General features: G+C 46.9%; 1 protein-coding gene across 2 annotated transcripts in view; it reads left to right on the top strand.

Moving 5' to 3' along the window:
* Positions 1–21,501, top strand: part of GDAP1L1 (ganglioside induced differentiation associated protein 1 like 1) — a 110,270-nt gene that overhangs the window by 8,825 nt on the left and 79,944 nt on the right. Inside the window, exon 1 of one of the 2 annotated variants that reach the window (XM_073683070.1) lies at positions 11,468–12,026. The exons of the other annotated variant lie outside the window; for it this stretch is intronic. Within the exon in view, the coding sequence (XP_073539171.1) occupies positions 11,847–12,026 (180 nt within the window). The 5' untranslated portion in view covers positions 11,468–11,846. Of the gene's footprint in view, positions 1–11,467; positions 12,027–21,501 lie in introns of those variants that run through there. 2 annotated transcript variants of the gene reach the window in all.

Below are 21,501 nucleotides of genomic sequence, written 5' to 3'. Positions count from 1 at the left end.
AAAGACATTGCACGTGTGCATTGATTGACGCAGCGAAGCGAGTTACCCCCAGTATGATGACGAGCGCTGCCTTACAGAAGCCAGGTAATGCTTGAAGCGTTCGGTGACTGCCCACACCACTGCCAGGAACTCTAGCTTAAAGAAGCTATAATTCTCAGGGTTTCTCTCTGTGGGTCTCAGTTTTCTGCTAGCATAAGCAATTACCCATTCTCTGTCCTGCTGGATCTGGGATAGTATGGCTCCTAGCCCCACGTTACTGGCATCGGTGTGGAGGATAAAAGGCTGGCCGTAATCAGGGTAGGCCAGGATCTCATTCCCCGTGAGGGCCATCTTCAGCTGGTGGAAAGACTCCTCCTCCAGCTTGTCCCACTTAAAGGGCGGCTTCTGACTTTTAGTCTTTGACTGACCTAACAGGAGGTCCTGCATAGGGGCTGCCATTTTGGTGAACCTGGAGATGAACCTTCGGTAGTAGCCTACCAACCCGAGGAACTGCCGCACTTCCTTTATGCTGGAGGGTCTTGGCCAGTCCTTAATCACCGTGACCTTGTCAGGGTCTGGGGCTACTCCATCAGCACTCACCACGTGTCCCAAGTACTGTACTTTGGCTTCAGTAGATGACACTTGGAGGGTTTCACCTTTAGGCCGAAGCCCGCCAGGGCATCGAACACCTCTGCCAGGTGCTTTAGATGGTCCTCATAGGTCTTAGAATATACGATGACATCGTCCAGGTAGAGTAGGACCGTCTCGAAATTTCTGTGCCCCAGACAACACTCCATCAGCCTCTGGAAGGTCCCTGGTGCATTGCAGAGTCCGAATGGCATACAGTTGAATTCACTGAGACCCATCGGGGTGGTGAAGGCGGTCTTTTCCTTGTCCGACTCTGCTACAGGAACCTGCCAGTACCCGCTAGTGAGATCCAAAGTAGAGAAGAAGTTAGTAGATTTTAATGCAGCCAAAGACTCCTCTATCCTAGGTAACGGGTACGCATCTTTGTGTGTTATTCTGTTGACCTTTCTATAATCTACACACATCCTCATCGTGCCATCTTTCTTTTTTACAAGAACTAGAGGAGCTGCCCAGGGGCTACAGCTATCCCTGATCACCCCAGCCTCCTTCATTTCTCGTAACATACCCTTGGCATTCTGATAGTGTGCAGGGGGTACAGGCCGGTATCTCTCTTTTATGGGTGGATGGTCTCCTGTGGGGATTTGGTGTTCTACCCCCCTTTACTTGCCCAAAGTCTAGCGGGTGTTTACTAAAGACTCTTTCGTACTCCTGAACCACCCGGTAGACTCCCTGTTTTTGGTGTGAGGGAGTGGAGTCGGTGCCCACATGCAGTTTCTGACACCAGTCCTCCATTTGTTTCTTGGAGCCGTTACCCTCCTCTGGTTTAGATGGAGGCTAGGGTTCCACGGCCTTTACAGAGTTCTGGTTAATGGTGAACAATTTGGCTAGAGTGGCATACCGGGGCAAGTGTACTTCTCTTTCCCCAATATTTAGGATGCGGACTGGTACCCTCCCATGGCGGACATCAACCACCCCCCGTGCTATCAAAATGGTGGGCCTACTGTCTGAGTAAACGGGTTCTACCATAGCTTGGTAGTCTCTACCTCTTAACCCGATTGCAGACCGGCACCAGATCATCACTTCACTTTTTGGGGGCATGGCGATAGGGAATGGGTCACTCATCCTAACGCTTCCAATCTCACCACCAGACAGTTCTACCTGTTGCCGCTTCATCAGGGCTCTGATCTCTTTTTGTAAGACACGCTGCTGGCTGGAGCTGGCATTCATTGCGACCTGCTGTAATATAACAATTATCTCTGAAAGACAATTTTCAATTACGTTAGTACCCAAGGTTATTTTAGGGTGACTTTCACAACGGTCAATATCCACAATAATCAGTCCTTGCGCCGGCAGTTCAACTTTACCAATCTTGATGGTCACCTCCTTGAACCCCACCTGCGGCATGGGCTGACCATTGCTGGCGATGATGCTCAAGTCATTATCTGGGTAGCGGGTAATATCCGTGTCATCCCAGTACCGCTTGAAAAGTACATAGGGGATGGAGGTTACCTGCGACCCGGTGTCCAACAGTGCACTCATGGGAATGCCATCCAGTACCACAGGCAAGACCGGTCGCCCCCCCACATACTTGTCACGCCGGTTTGACGGGCCTGATGATCTTACACCTGGGGGTTGGCCCTCTGCCCCAGGTTGGGCCCGTTTAAATTACAGTACCTCGCAATATGTCCTGGCTGGCTGCAGCGGCGGCAGATGGGCTGTCCATCCTGGTCGTAGCGGTCCGTTGGCTTCCCTCTGAATTGTGGGATCCTCTTCTGTCGGCGCCACGGGACGTCCTCCGGACTGGTAGCCAGCTGGATCTTTCCTGAAGATACCTGTAACGACTGCACAGTCCTGGTTAGTGCGGCAACGCTTTTAGTCAGTTCTTGGACCTGATGGTGCAGGTCTGTAGACGGGGTACTATTCTGTACGTTTGCTTCTGCAGATTCTGTAGACTGGGGCGCCGCCTCTTGGTGATAAGTGATAGCAGGGCGCCTGGAGGCCGCAACGCCACCGGGTGCGGGTTCTCGGAATGCCCGGATGGCTCTGTCCTTAAACTGTACAAAGTCTAACCCAGGGTTCTGCAGGGCCTTCAGGCGTAACTGGGTTCGGTGTGCGCTGGACAGCAGACCCTCAATGAATTGTTCAGTCAGCAGTTCATCTGCATTCCTCACACTGTCAGGGTCTGCCTGCTTGATGGCTCTCAGGGCCTCTTGCAAATTCAAAGCATAGTCTCTGATACTGTCTTGGGCCCGCTGCTTGCACCCATAAAATCTCATTTTGATCTCTGCTGAGGTGCGGGTATCAAAAGTGTCCTTTAGACAGGCTAAAATCTCCTTCACGGTCCCCTTGTCCCTGACTGACCAGGACTTTACTTCTCGTTGGGCCGCGCCGATTAACTGGCCTATCAGTATGGTCACTTTTTGTTCCTCCGTCAGGGGGTATACTTTAAATAGGCTATATAGTCTCTCTTTAAAGTCGCTCAGGGTATGCGACTCCCCTGAGTACTGAGGCAACCAGGCCGCTCCGGGGATGTAAGGCATCGTGAACGGCATTACTGCAGCAGCGGCCACGCTGGCGGTGACAGTTCCCTCCGCTTCCGTCATCCTCTTCCCCCCTAGTCAACCGTGGCCTACCTTCCATTGCTTTTCTTAGGTAGGCCGCGGATCCGCAGGCGATCGTCGGGGTTGAGGACCTTGCGTCGCGTCCTGGTGACGTCAGCGTCCGCTCGGCTCCTTTCAGGACCTTGCGCAGCGTCCGTTCTCACGTGCTTTCGTCGTCCACGGCCCTCTTCTTCCCGCGCGGCGTCCCGAAGATGGCGCCCGATGGCGGGAAAATGGCTGCGGATGGCGGGAAACTCCACCAAGGTAAGTTTAACAGTCTTTCCTCAGGCACGCAGTACCCGTTGGTGGCGGGCACGAAATCCTGCCGACTACGCCAAAGTTGACGCGCCCCCTGGGCCGTGTGGGGAACCCAGAACCGGGCCTTTTGTGCGATTCTGGGGGTTGTAGTCTCCGCGTGGCGGTGACCTGGTCCATGGCTCAGGGTGGTCAAACTAAATGGCAGTCTATAAACTGAATGTCCGACTACGCCACCCGTGGATTGCGGTCAGAGTGAACCTCCGCTGCAGGGCAGACCGCTGAGGCTGGTGTTGTGGGTGCAGCTGAGCGTAGTATAACTCCCCACGGGAGGAGTATAGCCTCAGGGCAGTGAGTGCAGATGATGGGGGTGATGGTGCGCGGGAATAATGACTCAGATTCTCTGTAATGCAGTTCAGGGTCTTTACTGTTGGTGGTATTAAGGGACCCGTCCGGAATACAGGTTAACAATGGAGGCCTGGTCAGTCTGAGAGCAACTGGGAAATCCCGCTGGTCAGGGGGAGTTTGTAGGCCTACCGTGCTGACTTCACTCTTTCTTGGCTATCCTGCTGTAGTGTAGTGGTAGCCCACGTCTCTGAGTGTACCGTGTTGTTCTCACCCGTATGACTGGCGACTCGGGCCTTCCGTACTTCTCACCCCTCCGGGGTAGTAGTGGTCCCTCTCGTGTGGCTGAGCCTCCGGGCTTCCTTGGGCAAGAGGACTTGAAGCCCCCTGCGTGGTGGTTTTCTGCTGCTGGGCTTATAACCCTCACAGCCTCGGACTCCAGTGTCCGGCTTTACAAGTCTCTAGCCAGGATGAGCTCTTCTAGCTCCCCTCCTGGCCTCGTGTTCCTCCTTTGCCTACAGGGACTCCTCAGCCTGCTGCAACTTGTCTGGAACTTGTCTCTGGCTGGCCTCTGACTGTTCTCTGGCTGGTCTCTCTAACCTCGCCCCAGATCCAGTTTATAAAGGGCAGATTTCTCCCCTCCCTGGATTGAGACAGAAGGTGCTGCATGCTAATTGTCCCCAACCAGGGAACCTCCCACCTGCTCTCAGACATGACATTGCTGCCACTGTGGCAACCAGACCTCGGGGTGCCACAGTGGTGGCTCAGCAAGAGGACTGGTCTTTGTTTTTACTTCTCGCTAAGTTTGCCTTTAACAGTCGAGTGAATCAGTCTACTGGAACCTCTCCATTTTTCTGTAATTATGGGTTTCATCCCCATTTTGGTGAATTTTCTAAGATTAGTTATGAATGTCCTGGGGTGGAGCTCACCGTACAAAGACTTGGGGATGTTTGGAAGGAGGTTCAAAAGAATATTGGGACTGCTCAGATTCGCCAAAAACTGAAGGCCGATAGAAGACGTTCGGTGGGTCCTGTTTTTAAGATTGGGGATAAGGTTTGGTTGTCATCCAGGAACATTAAACTTAAAGTGCAGTTGGCAAAGTTGGGTTCAAAGTTTATTGGTCCTTATGAGATTCTTGAGGTGGTCAATCCAGTGGCATTCAGATTAAAGCTTCCTCCATCCCTTCGCATCCCTAACGTCTTCCATAAATCCTTACTAAAGAAGTTTGTTCCCTCGGTATTGTCTCCCTCATCCCCGCCTCCTCCAGTTTCAGTCGATGGTGGCTTAGAGTATGAGGTTCAGAGAGTGGTGGATTCTCGTAGGGTCCGTAATTCCCTCCAATACCTCATCCACTGCAGCAGATACGGACCGGAGGAGAGATCATGGGTCCATGCTCGAGATGTGAAGCCGATCGGTTAGCTAGGGCCTTCCATCTAAAGTTTCCTGGGAAGCCTGGGGTCCGGTGGCTCCCCCTTAGAAGAGGGGGTACTGTCACTGTGTCTGGGATGCAGTTACTGACAGCTCAGCCATCCAATCTTGTACAGGGGTGTGCTGGAGCTGTCAGTACTGTGATTGACAGCTTGACCATCCAATCTGGTACAGGGGCATGCAATAGCTGTCAGTGTGGTGATTGACAGCTCGGCTGTCCAACCTGAGACTGGGAGGAAGTGGCTATCTTCAGGTGTTCATTATTCCAATTGAATGCCTGGCTACTTAACTGAGTTGTTTCCCCAGATCTCTGCCAGACGTACATTCAGTTAGTGTGAGGTTTGTGCTCTGTGCCTTGAATTCTGTTTATTGATCTTCTGTTGCCTGACCTTGGACCTTGTTCTGACCATCCGTCTGTTTAACCCCTTCTGCTCTAATCTGCTTTCCTCCTGGTATTCTGATCTACGGACCGTTACCTGACTACGCCTTTGCCTCTTCCCTCTGTTTATGACGTACCCTCCTGGCTTTGACTTCGGACTCCTTGACTATCCCGTCTCACGGCCTGGCCATGAAAAGTGACTCAGCGTCACATTACGTCTGGCCCATACGTTTTTCTTTTCCGCCTGTATGGAGACTGTTCTCACGCTCTGTGACCAGATGGTGAATTTGAAGCTGATGACTCAGGATCTGGCAAAGGAATGCCAGAGTCTGGAGTCATCACAATGTCAGCTGCAGGGTCCGATAACTAATATAATGAAAACCTCAGGTAGCTCTTCACTGCCGGCAGTTGCTGTGACGTCAGTACCCACTGATGTACAGTTGGTCTCTCCAGAACTTGTAATAGACCTCCCTGATAAATTTTCTGGAGAGAGACCAGTTTACGGTCTTCAGGGAGAGCTGTAGGTTATTCTTTACCCTGCGCCCCCGATCGTCAGGGGAGGCGTTCCAGCTGGTGGGAATAATCATGTCACCTACTACGAGGGGGCCCTCAGACCTGGGCATTTTCCTTGTCCCCACAGGCCCCAGAACGGTTTTGTTAACGCCTTCTTTGACAGTTTAGGACTGATATATGATGAACCCGACAGGATCCAGGTCGCTGAAGCTAAGATCACGAACCTGGCACAAGGGGGTCGCACAGCTGAGGACTACTGTACCGAGTTCCTGCAGTGGTCCACTGCAGTTCTGTGGAACGATGCAGCTCTCAGGTGCCTGTTCCGCAAAGGTCTTTCTGAAACCCTTAAAGACGCCCTGGTCCTCCATGATGCTCCTTGTTCTCTGGTGGAGGCCATGACCCAGGCCATACGAATGGACCGTGAGAGACGTGATGAATGGCAGGCTGCCCCTTACATTTCCCTGGAGCAAGGATATTTACCTGAGGTGGAACCATTGGAGATCAGAGTTGCTAGTCTTGGTGTTGTGGAGAGAAGACGCAAACAAGATCTCGGACTCTCTGTACTGTGGTCTCTCTGGACATTTTCTCAAGGATTGCCCTACTCGTCCTCAGGCTACCAAACCATCAGGAGAATGTCTGAGTCTGGGTGATGGCCGTGGAGGTCACCCAGACTCCCAGGTACCTTTTTCTTCCTCCTCCAGGGTACTGATAAATACTGTGTTATCCTTCGAGAACCAGGTGTTATCAACATTGGCGTTCATCGACTGTGGGTCTGCTGCTAACTTTATTGATTCAGTACTGGTTCGGAAGTTAGGGTTAGGGACAGTTAGTTTAGAAAGACCCTTGCAAGTCTTCGCCCTTGACAAAACACCATTATCCAGGAATTTGGTCAAGAAGGTTAGTGTGAGGTTTGTTCTCTGTGCCTTGAGTTCTGTTTATTGATCTTCTGTTGCCTGACCTTGGACCTTGTTCTGTCCATCCGTCTGTTTAACCCCTTCTGCTCTGATCTGCTTTCCTCCTGGTATTCTGATCTACGTAACGTTACCTGACTACGCCTTTGCCTCTTCCCTCTGACGTACCCTCCTGGCTTTGACTTCAGACTCCTTGACTATCCTGTCTCACGGCGTGGCCGTGAAAAGTGACTCAGCGTCACAATTAGGTCAGATACACAGGGTGGACAGTAGTGTGAGCAGCCTCTTCTTACCTCTGCACTCCTGGTTTCTCTAGTATTAGTTCATATAGACTGGATGGACATCAATGTGAGCTGCCTCTTCTTACCTCAGCACTCCTGGTATCTTCAGTATTAGATCAGATATGGTGGACAGCAGTGTTAGTAGCCTCTTTCTTCAGTACCTACCCCTTGTATTTCCAGTATTATATAAAGACATCCAGGGTGGACAGCAGTCTGAGCTGCCTCTTCTTACCTCAGCACCCCTGGTATCTTCATTGTTAGATCAGATAGACTGCGTGGACAGCAGTGGGAGCAGCCTCTTCTTATCTCAGCATCCCTGTTATCTCCAGTATTAGATCAGGTAGACAGGGTAGACAGCAGTATGAGCAGCCTCTTCTTACCTCAGCATCCATGGTATCTCCAGTATTACATCAGATAGACAGGGTGGACAGGAGTGTGAACGGCCTCGTCTTACCTCAGCATCCATGGTATCTCTAGTATTAGATCAGATATACAGAGTGGACAGCAGTATGAGCGGCCTCTTCTTACCTCGGCACCTCTGGTATCTCCAGTATTTGATCAGATATACAAGGTGGACAGCAGTGTGAGTGGCCTCTTCTTACCTCAGCACCTGTGGTATCTCCAGTATTAGATCAGATATAGAGGGTGGACAGCAGTGTGAGCAGCCTCTTCTTACCTCAGCACCTCTGGTATCTCCAGTATTTGATCAGATATAGAGGGTGGACAGCAGTGTGAGCACCCTCTTCTTACCTCAGCACCTCTGGTATCTCCAGTATTAGATCAGATAGAGGGTAGACAGCAGTATGAGCAGCCTCTTCTTACCTCAGCATCCATGGTATCTCCAGTATTACATCAGATAGACAGGGTGGACAGGAGTGTGAGCGGCCTCGTCTTACCTCAGCATCCATGGTATCTCTAGTATTAGATCAGATATAGAGGGTAGACAGCAGTGTGAGCAGCCCCTTCTTACCTCAGCACCTCTGGTATCTCCAGTATTAGATCAGATAGACATGGTGGACAGCAGTGTGAGCAGCCCCTTCTTACCTCAGCACCTCTGGTATCTCCAGTATTAGATCAGATATAGAGGGTGGACAGCAGTGTGAGCAGCCTCTTCTTACCTCAGCACCTCTGGTATCTCCAGTATTACATCCTAATATCCATTGGGAGCACATCTTCCTACACACAAAGGAGAGAGGAGCTTCTCCTGCACATACTCACATCTGTCCTAATAACATTCTAGAATAGGTTTCTATCAGTGTAACAAGTTGGCCGACATTTTCATTTTATAGTGATTCCCTACCTAGATAAAACGATTGTGACTTGCTAATTAAAAGTATTCAGGAGCTTTTTATAATAGAATTTCTTTTAGTTATTAATGTTTTCCCCTTTAAGGGACTAAGAATAGGTCATAATTATTTATGTGCTGGACAATCCCTTTAATGATTTACTAGTCTATTTATGTCAAGTTTCTCCACAAGATGGCACCATCTAACCGAAGAATAAATCTTCACAGTTTGCATGTTTACTGGAAATGGAAAGTGACAAATTGTAATAGATTTTGCAGATTTTACTTTTTTTGTAGTCCGATTTTACATATTTTTAGTTGCTATAATAGACCAGCAGGAGATATCTCAGATTATCTGCTCAGAAACGATGCTTGAAGTCCATGCCGTGTGCTATTCTGTAGCTTCAAGACTTCTGGGAGTGGGATATATAAATAGCTTCTGAGAACTACAAATCCCATAATGCCCCTAGCTGTATGCCCGGTTGAGTGCATGTGCCGTTTAACCAGTAATCTAATGGTCGGCTCACTGAGCATGTGTGACGTGCACAAGCTAAAAGGCTGAGATTAATAACCCGATGTGGGGCATACAGGAGAAAAGGTGCCACCACAAACAGAATGTGGCTTAGCATGTCATTTTAATAGAGTAAGCCATTTGAAAAATTGTTCTTATAGCCCGTTTTTTTGGTTAAAAGGCTACTTTTCTATTATCAAGGAACCACTGTCATCCATACTAAAAAGATGGTTGAAAGGATTGAAGGTTGCAAAAGAAATTTAAAAACACTAAAACGATACTCCGCTCCCGCAGTAGTGCCGCTCCTCTGTACTCAGCACTGTGCCCTATGCAAGTCCACTGAGATCATCATCTATCTGGAGCGCTACGGGAGCACTGCAGCCAATCAGTAGCTGCTGTCAGACTGCAGTGCTCACAATTTGCCCAAGCTGAAGAAGCGGTGAAGCCAATCAGTGACCTAGTTCGGATACAGGGGACGCAGCGCTGAGTACGGAAGAGTGGCACTGGCCTGGGAGGTGAATATTATTTTTTTCCCTTTTATTACATGGCTGTCCATGAGTGGAGATCCCTCTAAATGGCACACAACTGATGGCAATATTAGAGGAGAGCATCAGTCATGTAAGTGGGAAGAAGGGGACCACTTTTCGGTGACTTAGGGAGGCCGACCACCTGTTGCTGGGGCTACTGGTGGTGTCCATCGCTGTCCATATATTACTTGGCAGAGCTGACTAAGCTAAGTAACATAGCAGCAGTTCTTGGGTCTCAATCCAAAATCTCCAACAGGGCCCCAATCTATTATGGGTCTTTAATAGTATTGGTCTTCTTATATGGGACCTTTTTGGCACCCCTAAGCTCCAGGGCCCATGTGCAACTTAAACCCCTGCACTCCCTATAGTTACACCCCTATCCTGCTTTTTGTATGCAGGTTCAATAGAAAACATGCTGGTCCTGAACCATGAGACATTTTAATTATGTGATTGATGAACACGACCTCATATAAAATGATGGGACAACTGGAACTCCATGTCTACATATGGCCACCAATGTTTTATGCCAACACCGTAATATCACGTCGTTTAGAACAGATATTATCCTATCCACTCCTGCTACAAACAGAAGCAGTGGGGCCCACTGAGGTATATGTACTAGCGTCCAGTATGTGCCTGTTCTAAAAATAATCAGAAACCAGACGGACCCCATATACATCAATGGGCCCACTGCTTCTGTCTGTATCAGAACTGTGTAGGATGCTATTACCAGTTATCTGTTCCGTTTGTTCTAAATAGAACAGACAGACTGAAGCCAGTATTGTATGAGCAACAGCTCTGCAAATTTCCACTTTACATTTAGTTTCAGATCTTCACTGTTTCCAAGATCTGTGCTTGTTGTCAGTGACTGGGAAGATTCTCAACCACAAGGTAGGTTCACACGACCGTTTCCTTCCGAGAAAAACGGTCCGATTATTCTGATCAGACATTGATCAGAGTGGCATCAGTTTTTCTTGGAGGTGGAGAAAAAAAAAGTTTCTCCATCTTCTCTATTCTCAGTCTGTGAAAATCGGACTGCACTCAGATGTCATCCAAGTGCGGTCCGATGTTTTTCACAGACCCATAGACCTGTATTGCCGATTTAGAGCTAACACTCGGATCAAAATCGTACATGTATTCGATTTTTCACTGGGGTCACTCAGTCCGAGGAATAAATCAGACATGTGCACAACCTCCTAGAATATCATGGGTACGAGTGCTATCCGTGAAAAACATGGATAACACGCATCTGAAATAATCGGTTGTGTGCAAGAGCTCATAGTGAGAGATTTTCCATGTTTGCCTAACTGGTTTTGCCAAAATTGCTTTCCATTCTAGACAATCCTCTGTAAGCAGAACAGCATGGACTCTGGACGGATACATTCTACATGCACTGATATATTGTAGCAAAGTATTTGGACAGTACAGAGATTTAGCCTAAAGATAACATGGCGACTCTGCAGTTCTCCGACAAGTGCGACCAAAAACATTTCCGCGACTTGCTTGGATTTTTTTTAAATGCATCACAAATGTGGAGGGTCACAGGGCAAAGTGCATCACACGGTCTTCGTGCTGGACACCATACTGTAAAAAGTCCAAGACTTCAGCCGCCAATGTGAAATTGTCTAGGCTGGATACAACTGTAACGAACCCTCTGCTCTGAGTATTATTAGGGCTATATGGGTTTAAAGAAGCACAAACCCGACCCATCCGGCGGTACTGCCCTCACCCCATCCAGCAGCTCTGCCCCCAATTATCATCAGTCTAATAATCTACCACATCATTGTCATGTAATCTCGTTATTCCAGATTACACGTCACAAAACTTCACCAATCCCAGCCTGATACATATCCATGTCAATATCCCAACTATCACTGGAGATCTGGGGCTGCCTTGTATACCGGCTCACATGACATCCTTACACCCTGATTAATTTCCATAGATAATTCCATTAATAATCCTTGATTCCTGCAGCCTGATAATTACACAGCAGGCAAGGAGTCACCTTGGGGGAGGCAGAGGGACTAGTAATGAGGTCAGTGATGATTTCTACTGATGCACATAGACATCAGTGAGGCTGGCATTCAGAGAGATTCCTGGTGCTGATGGCAGTGCAGGGTGATGATGATGATGAGGAGGAATAGGAGGCCCCCTGCTACTGGTGGTGGCCACAGAACCATGTGATGATGCTATTGCTGGAGCAGCAGCTCAGGAGCAGCCTCCTTTCTTCTGTTTCAGGCTGTCATGGCTACTGCCAGCAATCTGACTCCCACAAATTGCAGCTGGTGGCCTATTTCTGCAATAGAAAACGATGCAGGGAAAACTAATGAAGGGAAAGAAGATGCTGAAGTCTCAAACCCCGACCTCAAAGCCAAGGACAAGCTGGTTTTATATCACTGGACACAGTCATTCAGCTCCCAGAAGGTGAGGAGGGGGCATGATTCATTGTATGCACCTCCATTACTACCAGCAGCATCCCCAGCACTGGAGGCTGGAGGAGTCCTAGATGGGGTGACAGGCTGCAGATGGCATGTACTCATCACCAGGGAACCATCCTATGTCTTCTATCATACAGGGGCCTGTCTATAAGCCAGCCCCTGCAAAAATAAGAGGGATGATGGCTGTAAGATCAGTCACAGCCAGAATGTAAGGACATCTTATCTACAGTACCTATCACATGTCTACTGTCTGTAGATCATCAAATATCTATTATGTATTTATTTTCTAGTTATTGCATAATTTCTATCTATATATCAACCATTATCAGTCTCTATCTTATATCTATGTATTTATTTATATTTATCTATGCACCCTATCCATCTAATAATGTACCTATTTTTCGATATTATACCTTATATATATGTATAATACTATATTTTTTTTCTAATCGTATTATCTATTTTCCTTTCTACTGCATTTCTTCTTTTTATATATCACCAACTATCTATATTTCTATTTCATACATTCTATCTATTTATCAACCAATCATTTATCTGTCCTATGTCATCTATTCAGCTGTCTAGGTGTCTGCCTGTCTATAGCTATGCATCCACTACCTTTTATCTATATATAACCAAACATCCATCTATTCACATCTATCTATCTATCTATCTATCTATCTATCTATCTATCTATCTATCTATCTATCTATCTATCTATCTATCTATCTGTGTTTTTATAATAAATACATAAATCTATTTTTTCTGCCTGCTATATTCTCACTTTAGTTGCAGTTTTGCCTACTAATAGAGAATTGCAGGACTCATAAACCATAGGTAATGACAGGGGCTTCTCGGGGCTGGATATAAGCGGGTGACCTTTTTGACCTCATTCTTAGTATTGACTGAACATGTCACAGTACACTGTATTATATTGTTTTCCACATGATGTTATATATAGATGTCCCTGATGGCCAATCTGGTCCTTCAGAAAAATATGTACATTAAGATGAAGTTTCAGATCTCCTTATTACAGTTTTAAAGATGTTGTCTTTCCATGTGTCCTATTAGGGCAGTTGGACATTTTAGAGGGGGGTTCCCTGTTTGTGCCGCCTCTATATGATTCTGAGCGGAGGGGTGCTAACAGAGGTGGAGCAGGCCTATCCATTTGTATCATGGCTGATTATATTTTGAATGGCCAGAGTGTAATACCACACTTCCCCTGTAGTGGATGCTGCAGTCACCACTACTGTGATTGACACTGTTATGGGGGAGCTGGATGTACACTCTTATCAGCATAATGGGGATTTCACTTTTATTCAAACACTATGGCCTCAGTTCATGAAGACTGACGTTGTGCACACAAGTCTTAATGACTGGGGCGCAGGAGTAAGATGCAACTCATTCATTAAGAGGTGCATGTCGCCTAAGGAATAAGGCGCATCTTACAAGTGCCATGCGCTGCCGCCAGAAATCTACTCCAGCTGGAGACTTTTCATGAATTAGAGGAGTGGGATCAGCCCAGTCCCGCCTAGGCCTTGTCTATTTTAGCGTAAAAACGCACAAAGTCTCAAAACTTTGGCACAATTTCCGAGTTGCAACATTTGAAGGTTTATTACACTAGAAAACTTGTGGAAACACCTTGATAAATAGAGCGCCTATATCTATCATTATTATGGGGAACACTGTGGGCCATGGGTGACCTTGTTATGGCGGCACTGTGAGGCCTTTATTATTGGGGAATTGTGGCAATCAGGGTTTAGAGCAGTTCTGTGATTCCCATTCTTATGGGGGCATTGTAGCTATGAGGGACATATGGGCCCTGTGACTATAAGGATTATGGGGGTACTATAGCTATGAGGGTTATATGGGCACTGTGACTATGAGGATTATGGGGGTACTATAGCTCTGAGGGTTATGTTGGCACTTTGACAATGAGGATTATGGGGTCACTGTGACTATAGTGTTATGGGGACACTATAGTTGTGAGGGTTATGGGGGCACTGTGACTATGAGGGTTATATGAGCACTGTGACTATGAGGATTATGGGGGTACTATAGCTATGAGAGTTATGTTGGCACTTTGACAATGAGGATTATGGGGCACTGTGACTATAGTGTTATGGGGACACTATAGCTGTGAGGGTTATTGGGGCACTGTGACTATAGGGCACTATAGCCATGAGGGTTATGGTGGCTCTGTGGCTACTATTGTTAAGAAGACAGAAGCCATCACTGTTGTGGCTGTAGCTGTTATTGTCATTTAGGCACTGTTGTCCTTGCTATAAGGCCTCTGTAGCCATGTTGTTCGTCATCAGTGTTATAGGGCACTACAGTCACTATGACTATGTACTGTCAGACATGGATTGTCCCAAGGATTAAGCCGTGCACGTGTGAGTGCAGTGGAACTGCGAATGGCTCATTAAATTTTCTGCATGCCAACCTTATGTGCCATGCTCACATTACTGTCATGTCTTCTCTCTCTCTCGTTGATAATTTAATTGACAGATAAAAGGATCTCTTAATTACTGCCTTGTTAGCCCTTGTTATGTGTATGTGGTTTTGTATTTCATGCTGACTTATCCCCTTGAAAATTTCCTAAAAGCTGTGTGTTTTAGAAGCTTCCTTTTATTTTCCAAGAAAATCAATAAAGTAACTTCATTTAATGACGTTAATAGCAGATCTCCCCCAAGGCTTTCATCCATCAATATAACTTCCATGATACAAGGGGTAGATGTTTACCGCAGGAGGACTTGTTGCAAAAGGTGTATGTGGACCCCCTCATCCACCACTTGCACTCTGCTCACATGCTAATTACCCACCAGTCACCCACCAGTGACATGTCAGCCACTGACACATAGGGCACATGCCACACATGGGTCAATGATAAATAGGACACATGCCACTCACACACAGGACACGTCCCACACATGGGCAAATCACAGATAGGACTCGTGCCACACACGGGCCACTCACACACAGGACTCGGGCCACACACGGGCCACTCACACACAGGACTCGGGCCACACAAGGGCCACTCACACAGGACTCGGGCCACACACGGGCCACTCACACACAGGACTCGGGCCACACACGGGCCACTCACACACAGGACTCGGGCCACACACGGGCCACTCACACACAGGACTCGGGCCACACACGGGCCACTCACACACAGGACTCGGGCCACACACGGGCCACTCACACACAGGACTCGGGCCACACACGGGCCACTCACACACAGGACTCGGGCCACACACGGGCCACTCACACACAGGACTCGGGCCACACACGGGCCACTCACACACAGGACTCGGGCCACACACGGGCCACTCACACACAGGACTCGGGCCACACACGGGCCACTCACACACAGGACTCGGCCCACACACGGGCCACTCACACACAGGACTCGGGCCACACACGGGCCACTCACACACAGGACTCGGGCCACACACGGGCCACTCACACACAGGACTCTGGCCACACGCGGGCCACTCACACAGGACTCGGGCCACACACAGGACACTCACACACAGGACTTGGGCCACACACGGGACACTCACATGCCGCTCACACACAGGACTTGGGCCACTCACACACAGGACTCGGGCCACACACGGGCCACTCACACACAGGACTCGGGCCACACACGGGCCACTCACACACAGGACTGGGGCCACACACGGGCCACTCACACGCAGGACTCGTGCCACACACGGGCCACTCACACACAGGACTCGGGCCACACACGGGCCACTCACAGATAGGACACATAATAAGTTATATAACTCATTAATATAGTTCTACTAGGCCAGGTGCCTAGATCCTCCGGTAGCTCCATCCCCAGTCTAGGCAGAGTAGCTTCCAGCTTTCAATCCTGTGCTCAGCACGGGATATTATTTCCTATTTTAGCTCGTGACTGAAAGGGGCTGGCTGACTGCTCACTTCAGTAACTAATCCAGCCCCCTCTTCTGTCTATATATGCGATAGAGAAAGGTGCCTGACTTAGCTATACTGTAGAATTAAGCGGCTCACAGTGCTCTGATCACATGTCGACACAAGAAACACTGTCCTGTGAAAAATACGTAACTGTAAGCCAAGCTGCAAGGATCTGGACGACACGGCTACCAGATGATCAGGGCACCTGACATTTACTATCTACAACTCATTTATGTATATTTTTTTAATGAAAAAAAAAACTTTAATTATTGCTATATACACTGCTCAAAAAAATAAAGGGAACACTTAAATAACAGAATATAACTCCAAGTAAATAAAACTTCTGTGAAATCAAACTGTCCACTTAGGAAGCAACACTGATTGGCAATCAATTTCACATGCTGTTGTGCAAATGGAATAGACAATAGATGGAAATTATTGGCAATTATCAAGACACCCTCAATAAAGGAGTGGTTCTGCAGGTGGGGACCACAGACCAAACCTCAGTAACAATGCTTTCTGGCTGATGTTTTGGTCACTTTTGAATGTTGGTTGTGCTTTCACACTCGAGGTAGCATGAAACGGACTCTACAACCCACAGAAGTTGCTCAGGTAGTGCAGCTCATCCTGGATGGCACATCAATGCGAGCTGTGGCAAGAAGGTTTGCTGTGTCTGTCAGCGTAATGTCCAGAGGCTGGAGGTGCTACCAGGAGACAGGCCAGTACACCAGGAGACGTGGAGGGGGCCGTAGGAGGTCAACAACCCAGCAGCAGGACCGCTACCTCCGACTTTGTGCAAGGAGGAACAGGAGGAGCACTGCCAGAGCCCTGCAAAATGACCTCCAGCGGGCCACAAATGTGCATGTGTCTGCACAAACGGTTAGAAACCGACTCCATGAGGGTGGTTTGAGGGCACAACGTCTACAGATGGGGGTTGTGCTCACAGCCCAACACCGTGCAGGACGCTTGGCATTTGCCACAGAACACCAAAGTCGCCACTGGCGCCCTGTGCTCTTCACAGATTAAAGCAGGTTCACACTGAGCACATGTGACAGACGTGACCGAGTCTGGAGACGCTGTGGAGAGCGATCTGCGGCCTGCAACATCCTTCAGCATGACCGGTTTGGCAGTGGGTCAGTAATGGTGTGGGGTGGCATTTCTTTGGAGGGCCGCACAGTCCTCCATGTGCTCGCCAGAGGTAGCCTGACTGCCATTAGGTATCGAGATAAGATCCTCAGACCTCTTGTGAGACCATATGCTGATGCGGTTGGCCCTGGGTTCCTCCTAATGCAGGACAATGCCAGACCTCATGTGGCTGGAGTGTGTCAGCAGTTCATGCAAGATGAAGGCATTGAAGCTATGGACTGGCCCGCCCGTTCTCCAGACCTGAATCCGATTGAGCACATCTGGGACATCATGTCTCGCTCCATCCACCAACGTCACGTTGCAACACAGACTGTCCAGGAGTTGGCGGATGCTTTAGTCCAGGTCTGGGAGGAGATCCCACAGGAGACCATCCGCAACCTCATCAGGAGCATACCCAGGCGTTGTAGGGAGTTCATACAGGCACGTGGAGGCCACACACAATACTGAGCCTCATTTTGACTTGTTTTAAGGACATTACATCAAAGTTGGATCAGTCTGTAGTATGTTTTTCCACTTTAATTTTGGGGGTGACTCCAAATCCAGGCCTCCATTGGTTAATAAATTTGATTTCCATTGATGATTTTTGTGTGATTTTGTTGTCAGCACATTCAACTTTGTACAGAACAAAGTATTCAATGAGAATATTTCATTCATTCAGATCTAGGATGTGTTATTTGAGTGTTCCCTTTATTTTTTTGAGCAGTGTATATATGATACATGCTGGTCTGATCTTTTTTTGTCGCTTACATTTGTCTACAATTATAAGGATGACTTAAAGGGAATCTGTCACCAGGTTTTTGCCACCTAATGTGAGAGACCCCGATGTACAGTGGGTACGGAAAGTATTCAGACCCCTTTAAATTTTTCACTCTTTGTTTCATTGCAGCCATTTGGTAAATTCTAAAAAGTTCATTTTTTTCTCATTAAAGAAAACTCTGCACCCCATCTTGACTGAAAAAAACAGAAATGTAGAAATTTTTGCAAAATTTATTAAAAAAGAAAAATTTAAATATCCCATGGTCATAAGTATTCAGAACCTTTGCTCAGTATTGAGTAGAAGCACCCTTTTGAGCTAGTACAGCCATGAGACTTCTTGGGAATGATGCAACAAGTTTTTTCACACCTGGATATGGGGATCCTCTGCCATTCTTCCTTGCAGATTCTCTCCAGTTCCGTCAGGCTGGATGGTGAAAGTTGGTGGACAGCCATTTTGAGGTCTCTCCAGAGATGCTCAATTGGGTTTAGGTCAGGGCTCTGGCTGGGTCAGTCAAGAATGGTCACAGAGTTGTTCTGAAGCCACTCCTTTGTTATTTTAGCTGTGTGCTTAGGGTCATTGTCTTGTTGGAAGGTGAACCTTCGGCCAAGTCTGAGGTCCAGAGCACTCTGGAAGAGGTTTTCATCCAGGATATCTCTGTACTTGGCCGCATTCATGTTTCCTTCAATTGCAACCAGTCATCCTGTCCCTGCAGCTGAAAAATACCCCCATAGCATGATGCTGCCACCACCATGTTTTACTGTTGGGATTGTATTGGGAAGGTGATGAGCAGTGCCTGGTTTTCTCCACATATACCGCTTAGAATTATTACCAAAAAGTTCTATCTTCGTCTCATCAGACCACAGAATCTTATTTTTCATAGTCTTGGAGTCCTTCATGTGTTTTTGAGCAAACTCTATGCAGGCTTTCATATGTCTTTCACTGAGGAGAGGCTTCCGTCGGGTGACTCTGCCATAAAGGCCCGACTGGTGGAGGGCTGCAGTGATAGTTGACTTTGTGGAACTTTCTCCCATCTGCCTACAGCATCTCTGGAGCTCAGCCACAGTGATCTTGGGGTTCTTCTTTACCTCTCTCACCAAGGCTCTTCTCCCACGATTGCTCAGTTTGGCTGGACGGCCAGGTCTAGGAAGACTTCTGGTGGTCCCAAACTTCTTCCATTTAAGGATTATAGACGCCACAGTGCTCTTAGGAACCTTGATTACTGCAGAAATTCTTTTATAACCTTGGCCAGATCTGTGCCTTGCCACAATTCTGTCTCTGAGCTCCTTGAGCAGTTTCTTTAAGCTCATGATTCTCATTTGGTCTGACATGAACTGTGAGCTGTGAGGTCTTATATAGACGGGCGTGTGCCTTTCCAAATCAAGTCCTATCCATTTAATTAAACACAGCTGGACTCCAATGAAGGAGTAGAACTATCTCAAGGAGCATTACAAGGAAATGGACAGCATGAGACTTATAAAACAACTGTCATAAAATATGGAATCACCGGGCTCGGAGGATGTTCATTCAGTTGTTTAATGTTGTTGGAAAAAAGCAGATCACAGACATGGTGCAAAACTAAAGTCATTTCAAATGGCAACTTTAGGGCTTTAAGAAACACTAAAAGAAATCAAGATTAAAAATGTGGTACTCAGTAAGGGTAATTTTTTGCAGACCAAGCAGAGGGAAAAAATTATGGAATCACTCAATTCTGAGGAACAAATTATGGAATCACCCTGTAAATTTTCATTTCCAAAACTAACATCTGCATCAAATTAGATCTGCTCGTTAGTCTGCATCTAAAAAGGAGTGATCACACCTTGGAGAGCTGTTTCACTAAGTGGACTGACATGAATCATCGCTCCAACACTAGAGATGTCAATAGAAACAAAGGAGAGGATTATCAAACTCTTAAAAGAAGGTAAATCATCACGCAATGTTGCAAAACATGTTGGTTGTTCACAGTCAGCTGTGTCTAAAATCTGGACCAAATACAAACAACATGGGAAGGTTGTTAAAGGCAAACATACTGGTAGACCAAGGAAGACATCAAAGCGTCAAGACCGGAAACTTAAAGCAATATGTCTCCAAAACAGGAAATGCACAACAAAACAAATGAGGAACGAATGGGAGGAAACTGGAGTCAATGTCTGTGACCGAACTGTAAGAAACCGCCTAAAGGAAATGGGATTTACATACAGAAAAGCTAAACATAAGCCATCATTAACACCTAAACAGAAAAAAACAAGGTTACAATGGGCTATGGAAAAGCAATTGTGGACTGTGGATGACTGGATGAAAGTCATATTCAGTGATGAATCGCGAATCTGCATTGGGCAAGGTGATGATGCTGCAACTTTTGTTTGGTGCCGTTCCAATGAGATTTATAAAGATGACTGCATGAAGAGAACATGCACATTTCCACAGTCATTGATGATATGGGGCTGCATGTCAGGTAAAGGCACTGGTGAGATGGCTGTCATTACATCTTCAATAAATGCCCAAGTTTACATTGATATTTTGGACAGTTTTCTTATCCCATCAATTGAAAGGATGTTTGGGGATGATGACATAATTTTTCAAGATGATAATGCATCCTGCCATAGAGCAAAAACTGTGAAAACATTCCTTGAAAGACGACACATAAGGTCAATGTCATGGCCTGCAAATAGTCCGGATCTCAATCCAATTAAAAATCTTTGGTGGAAGTTGAAGAAAATGGTCGATGACAAGGCTCCAACCTGCAAAGCTGATCTGGCAACAGCAATCAGAGAAAGTTGGAGCCAGATTGATGAAGAGTACTGTTTGTCACTCATTAAGTCCATGCCTCAGAGACTGCAAGCTGTTATTAAAGCTAGAGGTGGTGCAACAAAATACTAGTGATGTATTGGAGTGTTCTTTTGTATGTTTGTTTTTCATGATTCCATAATTTTTTCCTCAGAATTGAGTGATTCCACAATTTTTTTCCCCTGCTTGGTCTGCAAAAAATTACCCTCACTGAGTACCACATTTTTAATCCTGATTTCTTTTAGTGTTTCTTAAAGCCCTAAAGTTGCCATTTGAAATGACTTTAGGTTTGTGCATGTCTGTGATCTTTTTTTCAACAACATTAAACAACTGAATGAACATCCTCCGAGCCCGGTGATTCCATAATTTTTGCCAGGGGTTGTATATGAGTGCCTAAGCAAAGGGTCTGAATACTTATGACCATGTGATATTTCAGTTTTTCTTTTTTAATAAATTTGCAAAAATTACTACATTTCTGATTTTTTTTTTCATTCAAGATGGGGTGCAGAGTGTACTTTAATGAGAAAAAAAATTACATTTTTAGAATTTACCAAATGGCTGCAATGAAACAAAGAGTGAAAAATTTAAAGGGGTCTGAATACTTTCTGTACCCACTGTATCATTTACTGGGCTGCTTGCTGTAGTTTTGATAAAATCACTGTTTTATCAGCAGGAGATTATCACTAGAGGACTAGTAAACCTGCTGCCATGTAGTCCTCCATATCCATGATCTCTATATAACCCCTCCCCACCACTCAATGGCAGCTTTCTGTGTACACTGTGCACATGGGTAGAAAGCTGCCAATCAGTGGTGTGGGCGGGGTTATACAGA

This window comes from Phyllobates terribilis, unplaced genomic scaffold, assembly GCF_046119375.1.
Source record: "Phyllobates terribilis strain yellow unplaced genomic scaffold, ASM4611937v1 Scaffold_5__5_contigs__length_657084704, whole genome shotgun sequence".
NCBI lineage: Eukaryota > Metazoa > Chordata > Amphibia > Anura > Dendrobatidae > Phyllobates > Phyllobates terribilis.
Note: the sequence above shows the minus strand (reverse complement) of the source record. Positions and strands in the feature narration are given on the sequence as shown.